At 32.6% G+C, this 15,220-nt stretch overlaps 1 protein-coding gene and 2 long non-coding RNA genes across 3 annotated transcripts in view; 2 read left to right on the top strand and 1 right to left on the bottom strand.

Annotated features, from left to right (window-relative positions):
- LOC136817239 (uncharacterized) overlaps positions 1 to 10,880 on the top strand; it is a 12,783-nt gene extending 1,903 nt beyond the window's left edge. The window contains exons 2-4 of the long non-coding RNA XR_010848057.1: positions 8,675 to 8,707; positions 10,563 to 10,625; positions 10,859 to 10,880. This is a non-coding gene — a long non-coding RNA (uncharacterized lncRNA). The remainder of the gene's footprint in view (positions 1 to 8,674; positions 8,708 to 10,562; positions 10,626 to 10,858) is intronic.
- LOC136817479 (uncharacterized) overlaps positions 1 to 15,220 on the bottom strand; it is a 33,677-nt gene that overhangs the window by 11,134 nt on the left and 7,323 nt on the right. The window lies entirely within an intron of this gene.
- LOC136817460 (uncharacterized) lies at positions 10,913 to 14,488 on the top strand. The gene is made up of 4 exons (XM_067073793.1): positions 10,913 to 10,950; positions 11,236 to 11,286; positions 12,331 to 12,423; positions 13,255 to 14,488. Exons 3-4 carry the CDS (start codon positions 12,333 to 12,335, stop codon positions 14,271 to 14,273), a joined length of 1,110 nt encoding a protein of 369 aa, XP_066929894.1. The 5' UTR covers positions 10,913 to 10,950; positions 11,236 to 11,286; positions 12,331 to 12,332; the 3' UTR covers positions 14,274 to 14,488.

The raw sequence follows: 15,220 nt of genomic DNA, 5'->3' as shown, positions 1-15,220 counted from the left end.
CGCAAACCTAGTACCCCCCCCCCGGGACCTGTAGGCAAAAACATCCATTGAATAATTCCTGATATAATATAACTTTTTCAAATTTTGCTTTCAAAGTTTGATTTTTTTGTCGCTCTTGTTGTTTATCAAAGAAATCTATTAAAATAAATCTATTGTCGATTTCATGAACAAATTTCATGTCTCAAAGTAATTAAGAAAATCATTAAAAAAGAAAAACATTCGAAAGTTCGATTATGGGAGTGTTTTATGTGAATCTTTCGACTATTTACATAATTTATGTTTTGTTTTTGCCTCAATATCTGCTTATTATTAATTATTTAATAACTAAATATCCTCTTTAACTCGAATAAGTTTAAGGGTCCTTTCAGTTAAACCTTACTCCATAACTCGAAATTTCCATAACTCGAACAAATTTGTGTTCCCCTTACGTGTTCCAGTTATGGAGGCTCCACTTAAGTTTATGTGAAGCTTATATCGACTTTGTTAAAAACGTAATAATTTTTGAAATACTATAATTTAGATCTTTGTAGCTTTTCAAGATAAGTGTGCATCTTCGATCTTGAAATGGCCTATTGAGAGACTTTCCTTACTATTGAGGATATCTAACAATGCTAATTCAAACTCGTAAATTCCTTTATATTCTGAAGTTACTTTTTGAACAATGTACTACCATACTGAATAAAATCGGTTATAAAGCTATTATGTGAACTTTGTTACCTTATATGCCTTTTTTACACCGGCAATAAGTTAAACACCGTTTACGCCAGTCTTTATCTGCCACTGCTGTATTTTAAGTTGCTGCCAATTTGAGATGTATATAACACCAAAAACTTATAGATGTCACTAAGTCTTATTCACAACAATCAAAAGTAACTGAAATTTACATTAAATATCCTAAAATCTTGTTGGCTAAATATTGACTATGATTTCATCGAAGATCGATACTTTTTTTAGCGTTTAGATATAAACCCCCCCCCCCTATAAGAGCAGGGAAATCCAGAAAAAAAATTAAAAATCGTCATCTTCTCACTTTTAAAGTCATGGAATTTAGAATTTAAGCCGATTGTTAATGTTAATGTATATATTCTTTAAAGTCGAAAAAAGTGTACAAATCTGTACTAGCTTTAAAGCTAATAGAGTTCGACTGCCTATTTACAAAATGAATCATTCATCACCATCTGTAGACGAATAGTCTACATCATCTGTTGATGCCCAGTCGCTGACGATTTCTTCTGTAGAGTATTTTGGTTTATAATTTGAAGATATTTTTGTTTGGATTTGTAATTTTTTAACGATGCGTAGTTTTGTTCTTTTGTAAGATTTAAGCACTCGATTAGCTGACGATTCATAGCCAAAATTTCTCCAAAGTCTTTCCACATTGTTAGAGAGCCAGTATGCATCAAACTTCTCATAAATCATGTCCAAAACATCATGAATAATGATGAAAATGATCAATTTTTCACTGAGATTTGCCAGTATTTGCTACACAGTCAGCTAGTCCACTTTCGGAAGCCATCTTTTTCTTAAATACTTTCGGCCAATCAAATCACAGTATTATTGGATAATCCGTTTTTATCAAATCGGAATAGATCATCGGATTAGATAAACAAACAAAAAATGTCTTGACCAGACGAGAGAGAATTTAAGGCTCCTAGGCCGGAGCAAAAAGTAATACATGTTATTTAGATATTATAAAATGACAATTGAATAGGATAACAACCTAGTGACACTTACTTACAAAAATAATGACAAAATCATAAAATATGATGCCTAACAAGACAAAAGCACGAAAAATATTCATCATGCAAAATGTGATGTGGATGGTGTGAATGGATAAAAAATGACACCAAACAGAAGCTTGCAAGGTCCCTAAGAGAGTGGTTTTAGAAGGATGGAACTAATTAATTATTCAGTTATTATTTTAATGTCTTAATGACAATTTTTGACAAAGATATTGACAGAATCACAAAATATCATGTCTTACAAGAGAAAAACACCAAAAATATTTAGCATACCGATGTGTTTTATTATATGTAACCATCATATAACATTACAAACATTACAATATGTAATATACCTGTTATACGTATAATATGGTTTCAAATATTTTCTGATCTGCGTTATACACGGTGCAAACTGCGAAAGATCGATAAAAGCACATGGTTAAATTTTGATGTTTGAAATGGTTTTATATGGATGAAATTGCTTGAGAATTATGTTTTGATAATTCTTTGTGTTTTCCAAACATTTTCCTCTGCAATGACATTGATTAGAGTCAACCTGTCATCATTGACCTGTAACCTGTAACCTGTAACCTGTGACCTGTAACCTGTGACCTGTAACCTGCGGTTTACACAAACCGATAATGATGCAACAAATAAAAGGGCATTGGTATCATCTTATAACTCTTACAACTTCAATGTACCATATTTTACCTTTGACTTACATCTGATCAACTCTGTTCGATCTGAGTCCGGAGTTTACAGCTGTGCTGTTGATTCATTCTTAGAACTGGTTTTTTATTCTCTTATTGATGATATAGATCAGCAATCTGCAAGCAGCATTTTTCTACAATTATTATTTTCTTCTGGTCAAACATACAAACAACTCAAAATTTCTTACAGAGACAGATTGATAACTTTAAACAATGCAAATAACAACCTTTCCCGTATGCGTCAGCCTTTGTGGGACTATCTAATTGAAAAGTGTCCTTCCTTCAGATCAAGAGATAGCAATGCTCAATTTTCTGAAATATTTACAGAGAATGTATTTCAGTTTCAAAATGATTATGAGAAAGCCATTTTTCTTAGTACTTATTATTTTGACGAGGTGTGTGTAATTTGTCACAATCAATGTAATGATTCAGTTTCGACATTTTTGCAGTATGTTGAATATGGTGAAAATTTGGATATGTTAGTGTTTCGATTGTATTGGCCTCAACATCTTTTTCATCAAAATTTATTTGTTAGAGAAATAACATGTCGTACATGTCAAACAAAATTTCCATCTAACAATGTAATAGCTAGTCCATCATCTATTATTTTCATTGAATTTTCTCCAGATGTCAGTGACTTGTTAGAGATTCATGAAAACATTTTAATTCAAACCCTTTCATATAAATTAGTGTCTGTTGTTAGGAATCACAATTTCCACTTCACTGTTGCAGTTTTTAATAAACGTAGTAGAACTTGGTTTTATCTAGATGATTTGAGTAAAAATGTTGAAGTCTATGTTTCATTTAATGCTGTGAAAAACCGATACCCCCAAGGCTGGTTTTTCACATGTTACATTCTTGAAAGCTTTCAAGAAAATCATAATGACAACATCGAAAACCAAATCAATGCATCTAATGGATCTAGTCTGTATTTTGAATCCAATATTTTGAATTGTGATAACAGTAAGTTAGAAAATCTTATGCCAATTTCATCATTTCCAGAACCTCTTACTTTGTCATTTTTGCAAAACATTACCATCCCTTCGAATTCTTCAACTTCTAATCATAATAATAACAACTGTCAACCTTCTAAAGGAAACAATAAAATTTTTTCTGTACCTAATATTTTAAAAAGTGAAGATCAGTTACAAACCCTAAATCCTCCTTCGAGACCAACCTATTTAGGACCTTCACATTTAATAGATCATCAGTACTCTGTTCCAGAAAATGAAAAAAGCTTTCCTTTTGAGACCATAGATCATAGTTACAGCAAAGCATCCATAGATTTTTCGGAACAATTTTGTATCGAAAGAACTATAGATCATGCCTATTCCCAGTCAAATTTGCAAAACAACACACAATCAATACCTGAAACTGATTTCTTTTCCAATGAACAGTCTATTTTAAATGACTCTGGTATCGAAACAATTAAATCTTTTTACAAAGAAATGTCAAATTACAAAATCAGTCAATGTCAAGTATGTAACGAGGCCTGGTTTCATATAACCAATGAAATATGTACAAGATGTAAAAGAGACAAAGGCTCTCCCAAAAGGTTTAGTCAAGCAAATGATATGATCCCATCAGTTGTGCCAGACGAATTGAAAGATCTTTCTCAAGTTGAAGAAATGTTGATTGCCAGAGCATTGCCAGTTATGAATGTATACTGCAGACCAAAAGGAAGACAAAGAGCTTATAAAGGACATGTGATAACTTTCCCCACTGATGTTCAAACAGTTGCTAGAATTTTGCCAAATTTACCACATGAGCTGCCTATTGTTAGAATTTCTAGCAAAGATTCTGGTTATGTTTCCAAGGACTTCAAAATTCGTAAACAAAAAGTACTTAGAGCCATTCAATGGTTAGCTACAAACAATCCTGTCTATTCTGATATTATTATTGATCAAAACAGACTCAACAATTTACCTGAAAACGGTGATTTAGTTGAAATGCTAAATGATGATACTGAATCTAACAATTATTCTGATACAGATGATGAATACCATATTCCCTATGACTTAGGTCCAGAAACAGAAGACAACATTAGGCCTGATGAAATGACTTCGTTCTTACCAACAGCCTTGAACACCCAAATGCATAAATCTAAGCTTACAGGTTTTTTACAATCTCCTACTGAATTGAATATTGTGGAAGGTGCTCCATACAATGAATTCAACACACCTTTTTTAGCCACCATGGCATTTCCAACCCTTTTTCCTGACAGTAAAGGTGATCCAACAAATCCTGCCATACTGAGACTCATTGCAACAAATGATTTAGACTCTTTCTCGTTGAAAATTCGTCATTTACTTAAGTTTGCAGATATGAAAAATTCCAAATGGTTTTATCGATTTGCTGCTCACCCACGATTTCTCTATTGGGCTTTCAACATGCTTTATAGGAAGCGTATCTTAAGTAGAGGAAATCTTTACGTGAAAAGAAATCCAGGTCAATTAGATTTCACACTTCAAGATTTCAATAATATGTTAGACTCAAACAATGCAACAAATTTGATGTCAAATTTACTATTTTATACAAAAGAAGTTAGTGGGTCTCATTCATTTTGGAATAGAATGAAAAATAATCTAGTAGCCACTGTGAAACAAGTTGGAGTTCCTACTATTTTTTTCACATTCTCAATGGCGGAATATCATTGGCCTGATCTGTTAAGTATTTTTGATATTGATTCAAATGATTCATCAGCAATTACAAAATTCATTGCAGAAAATCCTCATATCATTGATTATTATTTTACTGAGAGAACTGGCAAGTTCGTGAAACATTGGCTTTACAAACATCTTGGTGCATTATGGCATTGGTATAGATTCGAGTATGCTTCTCGGGGAACGATTCACTGTCACGGCCTGTCGAAATTGAAAGATGACCCAGGGTTGGTTGAACTAACAAGTATTGCTCTCAAAGGCTTTTTGGCATCAGAAAAAATGAAAAATAACAATATGATAAATGAGGAAGTTGATAATTTGGAAAGACAAATAAAACTTGGTAATGATGCAGAAAAACTTGTTTGTTCATATGTTGATTCTTTATTATGTACAACAAACCCAGTTGATCCTGATACTTGGGTTAAGCCAAAAAATCATCCTTGTAAAGTTGATATAACAAGAACAGAACAGATTGATTTTGATCTAGATTATGCAAATCTTGTTAATTCAGTAGAAAGACATAACTGCAGTTCTATGTACTGTTTACGAAAGAACAAGGAAGAAAACACATGTCGCTTCCACTTTCCTCATGAAATTTGCCCCTCAACTCATTTGAAATTTGAAAAATTGAAAACCAAAGATAATACTGTCTTTTATAGAGCTGAAATTGTAACCTTGCGAAATGATCCAAGAGTTAATAGGCATCAACGTGTATTATTGCAAGGATGGAGAGCAAATATTGACATAAGCATAGTGATTGACTATCATTCATGTGTGGAATATTTAATAAAATATGCCTCAAAGCCAGAAAAACTTAGCAATGTAACTAAAGATGCATTTGCACATGTGGCTACAAAATTTAATCAAGATGATTTTACTCCTGCCTCTGCGATTAAAAAATTAATGATGCGTGCTGTAGGATTACGAGACATGAGCATCCAAGAAGTTTGTCATCAAACACTTGCTTTGAAATACTGCAGTAGTTCCTTTGAAGTTATCAGTGTATCATTGAATGGGACCAGAAAGACTGAGATAAATGGTGGTGAAATCACATCCAATCCATCACTTTTAGACTTATATGCTAATAGAGGAGACTACACTACTGATAGAAGAATTTTGAATTCAAATTTCATCTCTTTCCATGCAAATTATGTTGTAGTAAAAGAATGTTTACACACTAGGAAAAAAGTTGTTGTTGTTCGAACTTCCCCTAATTATTCATCTGACCCTGAAAACCCAAACTTTGGCTTATATTGCAAATACAGTCTTTTGAAATATAAACCTTGGGTGAGAAATGTAAATTCAGCATGGGATGATATCTGTGAACCTGATGATGATCATTTGAAGAGATGTTGGATAGAATTTCTACAATCTGATGAAGGCAGCAATGTTCCAAATCATGTTAAAGAACTCGAAACAATAGAACGTCATCTTTATTCAACAAACTATCAATCTAATGAAGACAATACAAATCAAGAAAACAATGACAACGAAAATGATGACAACGAAAATGATGACAACGAAAATGACAACAATGAAAATGACGATAGAGAAGACTGGATGATTTTATCAGATTTTCTAACTAATAAAAACACCAAACAAGAACAAGGAATCAGCGAGTCTTGTGATAATTCTTTCTATTGGTTTCAACAATGTACTGTTCTAAATAGTTCAGATAAACTAGAATTAGCAACATGGATACACAATCTTAAAAAAACATTTCATTTTCAAGAAAATACAACTGACAATTTTAATGAAGGAGTCTATATTCAAAAATTGAATGTTGATCAAAGAAAAGCATTCGATATTGTTGTAAATCATTTGAAAGATCCAAAAAAACAACTTCTAATGATTGTGACGGGCCGAGCAGGTTGTGGAAAAAGTTTTTTGATTCACAGACTACGAAATTTACTCAAAGATCAATGTCTAGTGACAGCTTTATTTGGTATTGCAGCATATAATATAGGAGGGAAAACATTACATTATCTGTTGAGGCTACCAATTAAAGGCAAAGGTAGAGCAGATTTAGAGGGATCTTCTCTAATGACAATACAAGAGAACATGAAAGGTATCAAATTTATTATAATAGATGAGTTTTCTGTTATAAGTCAAAGTGATCTTGCATGGATTAATAGAAGATGTAAACAGGCTACAGGAAAACTAGAACAACCATTTGGTGGTATCAGTATTATTTTATCAGGCGATTTGGGTCAACTCCCTCCCGTAAAAGGCATGCCCCTCTACCACAAGCACCCTAGAAATGAACTAGAATTAGAAGGGTTTTTTGTTTATCATTTGTTTGACAAAGTAATAAAACTTCAAGTTAATCAAAGAGCACATGGAAAAGAACAAGAGCAGTTTAGGAATCTATTATCAAATGTGAGAAATGGGAAAGTAACTGTAAATGATTGGGAGCTATTACTTACAAGATCTGCAACTGTAAACACTAAGTTGTTGCCAAACTTCAAAGATAGTGTGAAACTTTCATACAGCAACAAAGATGTTGCAGAAAATAACTTTATTGCTTTAAAAAAATTATCAATTCCTATAGCTAAAATTCCTGCTGTTCATAACAATAAAACTGCAGCAAAGTGCTCTTCAGATGACATGGGTGGACTTGTGCCTACTCTTTACCTATCATTGAATGCAAGAGTAATGTTGACAAGAAATATTTGGACTGAAGCAGGGTTATGCAATGGTGCAATAGGCACAGTTCAAAGTGTAATTTACAAAGATAGCGAAGCATCTCCTTCATTTCCTGTTGCCATAATGGTCCAATTTGATAACTATTCTGGGCCTAGTTATTCTAATTCTACTCCAAATTTAGTTCCAATACCTCCTTGCAGTAGCAATTCAGAATCCCTTGGTCAAAGTTATGAAAGGATCCAATTTCCACTTCGTCTTGCTTGGGCTATAACAATACATAAATCCCAAGGCCTTACTTTAGATAAAATATCAATAGACTTAGGTAAAAGTGAACGAACACTAGGCTTGTCATACGTTGCCTTATCCCGTGCAAGATCTTTGGATAGTATTATCATAGAACCAATGCCCTATGCAAGATTATCAAACTTGCATAAAAACAAAGGCTTTATTGAAAGATTGAAGGAAGAAACTAGGCTAAACAACCTTTCTCTTCACACTTTATGATCGCAAAACTTAAAAATAAATTACCATACTTCACATTTTCAAATTATTCTAGGGAGGGGGGTCAAGCAGTCTTTCACAAAAATTTTCAATTTTCAAGCTTCCAGGATTCAGCAAAAATTTTGACGGGAAAACTGTATTTCGAACCCCTACAACCCCTCCCCCTTTTAAAGCTGTTTCTACTCACAAAATGCACAATAAAATGCTTGAAGTTGACTAAATGACCCCCCATCACCACCACCATTGTTCTTAAATTACAACCTTTAGTAATAATTTAGAAAAATACTGCTTGCTTATAATTCTCTAAAACAATATTTTGGCTGATCTTATTCAGCACCCCCTAGCCTCCCCTTTTTCAAAACTGTAAATAGTAAAATGTAATACTGTAAATAGTAGAATGTAATACTGTAAATATGTAATTTTTTAATAGTGCCCAGAGGAAGACAAACCAGGAGAAAAACAAGTAAGTCCAATAATAATATTCATGATTGTATGACTAAAAACTATTACAGTGGAAAATGAGTTCAAATTGGTTCTTTTTTCAAAACTTCATGTATAAGGAAGAGCTGGAAAATTAAATAAATAAATAAATGAGAAAATGTACTGTAAAATTTTTAGCCATCACAATATACACAGAATTGTATAGTTTTTTGAGCTGTTTTAATTATATTACTCTTTCAAACCGCTGGAGTCTATATTTTTCAAAATTGATAATGCTTTCATGTAGTCTTCATTCTATTTATGAGGCCCCCCCAGCGGACCCCAAATTCACGCCATCACGCCAATTTTTTTTCGATTTCACGCCATCACGCCTGAAAAATTCGATTTTCACGATCACGCCAATTTTTTTCGATTTCACGCTATTACGCCTAGAAAACTTAGTTTTCACGCTCATATTCTCTGGATTGATTCAGTTTTATTTTAGACCACGTTTAGACCCATTGATATGGATAAAATACCGCTATAAAAACTTAATTTTTGCCTATAAATAGGTATGTGTTTGATCGTCAATCAGTTTATTGGCATTCTCATTCGCGTAAGTCAAGAATATATCATTTTTCTTATCGGAAACACCCGAAAAATCTGGAAGGAATTTGACCTGTTTTTTTCATTTTTAGTAATATACACGGGTCAAATTCAAGTTTTTTCGGGTGTTTCTGATAGGAAAAATGACGTAATCTTGACTTATGCATATCAAAAATTGTTTAACAACTGGTGGGTCACATCAAAGGGCCCTGGTTTTTAGGGCTGAGGTATATTTGAGCAAATTGACAAAGCCCACCATGGTTGGGCAACGGAGAAAATTTTTGAATTTTGAAGGGTTCAAAGTGCTATTTTAGGACCCATTTCAATTCAATTTGAAAAATATTTCATGTAAAAATAATGAAAATCTTTTAAAAGTACAAAGTTTTTTGGTAAAACATGAGGGTCCATGTCCCCTCTGGCCCCCTGTTGGCGGGACCCATGGGCATTAATTGTGAATTAGCGTGAATAGTTTTCAAATGGGGAACGAGGAGGCGCAACCATGGTTTACGCCGACGGGAGAAATTTTCAATTTAGTATGGCTTGTTTACTTTCTTTTTTCCAAAATATGGTTTAAACATCACATGATTCCTTTGATCAATGCCAATCTGCTCAAAATTACACCTCATAATAAATCTGTTGCTTCTTTCTGTTTGAGCCTTTGCTATAAATATATATTTTCCTGAAATAAAGGAGCCGATGTCTTTGATGCTTCTAAGAATAAGCATCTGCTAAGAAAGAGAGGAAAATGTCAGTTACGGAGGAAACGCAACCATCGTTTGCTCCGACGGGAAAATTTTAAATTTTGAGCCTCTCATAGCATTCGACTTTATTTTGAAGACTAGCTAGCAACTGCTAAAGATAATTGGATGTTACAAGGATAAATGGCAGATGTTTAAAAATCTTTGCACCGCTTCTTTTATGTTTTAAAATAAGAGCTATAGGAGGCCCCACCATAGTTGGGGCCGACCAAGAAAATTTTGAAATTTAAACCCTCTTAATTGGCTAAAATGGACATAGAATTACGATTCAAATAATAAATATAACTTTTATGATCACGCTGAACTACAAATTTCACGCCATCACGCCTAAAAAACCTCGATTTCACGATCACGCCGGCACTTAATTTTCACGCCATCACGCCGTTTTTTTTCAAAATTTCACGCCATCACGCCATGAAAAACCCCCCATCACGCCATCACGCCAACCGCTGGGGGGGCCTCATTTATTACAACTTCAAATTAGATTTTAAAAAATCATAAATTAATTCAACTTCATTAAATCTATTCTTTTAGTTGTATCCAGCTCAGACACAGATTCACCACAAGAAGATGTAGTTATGGATGACAGCGAAACAGGTTTGTTGCTCATACAGTAACTTGCAATTAGTGCTACATTATTATTATTATCTTACATACAATAAATAAACACGTTACTATAAACATGACTATTTCAGCACTTTTTTGCTCATCTTTACAAAATATTTTTGGATCTTTTTATGAATTTCTACAACTCCATGCTTGAAAAGCACTTTTAATAAATTTGATTAATATTAGATTTATTAATATTATTTCTAAAATTTTTGTTTTAGTTTCAGCAACTCACAAAAGGAATTAGTTCAATCAACCATCTCAACATCACGCTGCAAAAAAGCTTTGGTGGATCCAACTGAAAATCAAATTGGTATATTTACTATTTTAATTTACTTTTGATGAGTCTATTATCAACTTCAGTTGAGCTAGAATTTGAGAATTTATGTGTGTCTGCAAAATTTGGGGCAGCTTTGGAGAGCAGACAAATTGTCCCAACAGGAGTTGGAATTCGTTACATTAGGCAAATACCCATATGTAATTAAAATGAAAATAAAAACAAATAAAATGAAATAAATATATTCTTTATTTTAGTTGGTGGGTAACCAATATATTTATATTAATATAAAATGTTCATATCCACTATTTTCTACTTTAGAAATAACTTCAAAGAAATTTGCTGAAAATGACAACATTTCGGATGATAAAGGTATTAATTTTTTACTTTCAGGCCTGGCCATTAACCCTATTAGCCCCAAGCTTTTTTGACTTTTGTATCCCCAGGGGGGGGGGTAGAATCTACCACCCTCGATTATTTTCGATCTAGGAGAGGTATGACCATGAAATTTGGTACAGATGTTCTCCATCATGATACAATTTTCCAGGAAGAAAAAAGAAATTGATGACGTCATGCAAAAACTGATGACATCATCACAAAATTTCGACCTTTCGGAAAAAAGCCCAAATATATGGTTTACAAAAATGTCTATTACAGTTGAACCAATAAAGATATTTCAATTCTGTTTGAAGATTCTGAAAGGTAAAAGAGTGTTCTTTAACATAATTGCCGGTTTTGCAATTTCCATGAAGAGTTTTTCTTAAAATCTATGCTGAAGATAAGTAAAATTTTCAAAATTTGATGACGTCATAAATGATGACGTCATCATTTTCAAAAATGTTCTTTAGATTTTTTAAATTTGTATTATCAATGCCTATCACGTGTCAAAATTTGAAAATGATTGAATAAATAGTTAAGAAGTTATCAGCACTTTAAAATTTTGAGTTTTAAGTGATTTTAGCTGGGTTTTATGTCATGTTTCACAATAAAGTCATAAAACCTGATCTGGACAACCTATGACCCTAAAATTTTGCACAAGTACTCTTAATAAGATTTTATTAAAAGTCAGAAAGTTTCAAGTCGTTTAAAAAAATTTTCTTTGAGATATAAACAAAAGAACTCCAGCGTGGTAGATTCTACCCCCCCCCCTGGGGCTAATAGGGTTAAGAAAACCTTGTGTGTGCTAATAAAACCCCTAATCAAAAAATTTACAATCTAATGACTATTCTTGCTTGATTTTGACATGCTCTTTTCACACTCACAAACAGTTTTAGGCATCTGCCAGCATGTGTGTGTGCGTGCTATAGCCGGCCATTCACATCCACGTCTGACTTTTCTTATTACATCCAATTTTTTTTCTATTACAAAAGTATTTAATCTGACTATGAAATTAACTTATTATTAATTTATTTTCAGTTATGACCACACCAGAAAAGACTACACCTTCCAAAATCACGATGAGAAAGTTTGTACCATCACCTTCCCCTAAACAAGCCACATCTGGTACTGGTAAGTTAATTACTTTAATTTTTAAAACCAACATGAATAATTCAATTTTTCTGAGAAGACTCATAAGCAAAGCCGAATGTTATCATACTCGTTGATTTATTGCTTTACATTTAAATTTTCATCACTAATCACATTCGGGTACCTAATAGCTGGGGGAAACTGGAATAAGCAGGGGGTTGGAAAAAATCTCAAAACCTAATAAGCGAGGGGGTTGGAATAAAAATATCCTGGGTGGAAAATTTTTGAAAAGGAGGATAATACTTCAGAATTAGGACAAAAGAGAAAACTTTTAAAAACATTTTGCCAAAAATTAATGAGCGGGGGGGGGGTTGGAATAAGAATGTCATGGGTGGAAAATTTTCGAAAAATTAATTAGCGGGGGGACACCTATTAGGTACCCAAGAGTAAAATAAAGATGTCTCCAAAAACATCTTCTCTTTACACCTCAATGATCCTTATCAAATTTAACAATCTAGTTAGCTAAAACATATGCTAAAAATTATAAGTTCAATGTGATAGGTGATATTTCAGACAATTTACTCTTGAGTGCCTAATGAACACTCCCTGCTTGTTAATTTTTTTAATATTTCCAACTTCGTTGACCTTATATCAATTTTTGAAAAATTTCCAGTTACTTTAAGGAAAGTCCCTCGTGTTGCTCAAAATAACCTCATTTTATGTAACCTATACAAACTGAGGCACCCTAGCGGTTTGTTTCATGTCGCTGATTGTTGTGATGTCAAATTCATCAAAATATAGTAAAGATAGGGAAGAAAATATATTTTACATGACAACCTAAAATTTTAATGATGACTTTTTTACTTTTCTCAGATTTCCATGGTTATGTTGGAGCAGTTGGTTTAATCAAACTAAATCGTGAAAAAACCAGAAAGCAGTTTTACGTTCATTTCAAAACAGGTCCAACTATATTTCAAAGGATTTTGGTGAACAACCATCCGGACCTTACTGGAGTGCGACAAGAATTATTATCATATTTCCACAACAAGGAACCAGTTTCTATAATGAAGCTTAACAAAGGTAACGGATTGCATTTTTTCAACAAAAGCAGTTATATTGAAGAAGCTAAAATCAGGATAACCTTCGATTTGAACGAGGCAGATTCATACAATCTAAGCACTGTGGATGGTGAAGGTTCGATCCCATCTATCATTGGTAAAATCAAGTTTCTCGAAAAACCCAATTTGAAAACCTACGAAAAAAACAACAAGCAACGCACAGACAAAAAACGAGAGTGTCTAATCCACGATGGAACCGCTTCAATGAAAATAACATTTTGGAATGATATGATAGATATTATCAGAGAAAACCAACTGCTACAGCTGACTAATCTTGTTGCCAAACAGCTATCAAGTGACGAGATTGTGTTGGGGACAGATTTTTCCACTTCTGTCTGTTTTTTATCAACAGACATCGATGTAACCTTCAATCCCATTGAAATCGATCACTCAGTGGAAGAAAAAACCGTGACAATCAAATCAGTATTAGCAATCAAAGCCAATACCTTTCTCTCCTGTTTATTTTGTAACAACAAGGTTAATATCCAAACTGGAACAGGTATGTGTTCTTGTTCATCCAAAGAATGCGGAAAAATTTTCTCGGTTGATAAACTTACCCAGAATTCTAAATCTTCCTCAATAACCGTTATGATCGACTTTTTCGACTCAAAAGACGAAATTATCTCTTCAAAAGTTTATGGCGATGTCTTAAACACGTTCTTTGGTGAATCTACCGTCAAGGACTTAACAACATTAAAACAGTCGATTTTGGATTTGGAAAATATTAATGTTGTCATCAATACAAGAAGAAACGTCATAACCAGTATTAATTAAATATGAATACACCGAACTATTTGAACTTACACTGAACTTATTTTACATGTATTTTTGATCACGTTATATTGACATCTTTTGAACCTGTTCAAACCTAGCTAAATCGTTATGTGAAAGAAATTTGATTTTAATACATTCGCCCTTTATTACAACTCTATTCAGTGTTTAAAACTGTTTTTAATTTCTTTTTGTTGCCTTTTCAAAATTAAACGATATTTCCGTCTCAATATAAATGAAAGTAAACCTTTTTTAAATCCAAAGACAAAGGATTAAGAAGAGCCTTTTTAACTTTCTTACATGTGTATATTTATTTTGTTATTTATTGAAAAGATATTTAAACTTTAAGTTTAAGTTTTATAGGAAAAACAGAAATATCCTATTTCAAAAACTTACTAACGTTTATACTGATTTTATGTGCATATTTTCTTTTGTTATAATATATAATATAATATACATTTTGAAGTACTTTACTTTTTAGCTTATTTTTGATATTTTACGTTGATACATTTATGTATACATACATGCAAACATTCTATTTAAAACTTTGTACCAGTTTTTATTTGCATATTTCTTTTGTCTTTTATTGAACAAAACTTAATTTTTAAAATGTTTTGTAGCTTGTATTTTTGATATTTTATTTACATCGTAAATTTACTCTAGAGACAAACGTCTTTGTTTTTAAACTTACTTTTACTAAGGCATAGTTTGGCTAATTCGCAATGCAGTGAATGCTTCAAATTTTATTTCATTCATCTATTTTGTTATTTTAACTTGGAGTTTTAAGTTCTTCTTTTCGTTCTGATTACTCGATCACTATAACCTATCAATTTATCTTTGGATAATTATTAACGACTTTGATTAATTTTTTAAAATCATGAAACGACGCTTGATTAAAAATACGCCACAGATTCTTTTTTTACTTTCTTTGAAGAAGAGATCATGAGAGA

The sequence above is a fragment of the Clytia hemisphaerica genome, unplaced genomic scaffold (assembly GCF_902728285.1).
Source record: "Clytia hemisphaerica strain Z4C2 unplaced genomic scaffold, Clytia hemisphaerica genome assembly, whole genome shotgun sequence".
In the NCBI taxonomy this organism is placed as follows: Eukaryota; Metazoa; Cnidaria; class Hydrozoa; order Leptothecata; family Clytiidae; genus Clytia; species Clytia hemisphaerica.
Note: the sequence above shows the minus strand (reverse complement) of the source record. Positions and strands in the feature narration are given on the sequence as shown.

What these genes read in the sequence shown, in the direction of transcription:
- LOC136817460 (XM_067073793.1), top strand. Translation starts at nt 12,333, where the DNA reads ATGACCACACCAGAAAAGACTACACCTTCCAAAATCACGATGAGAAAG. An exon ending in ACAAGCCACATCTGGTACTG is followed by an intron (nt 12,424 to 13,254) that starts GTAAGTTAATTA and finishes TACTTTTCTCAG; the next exon opens with ATTTCCATGGTTATGTTGGA.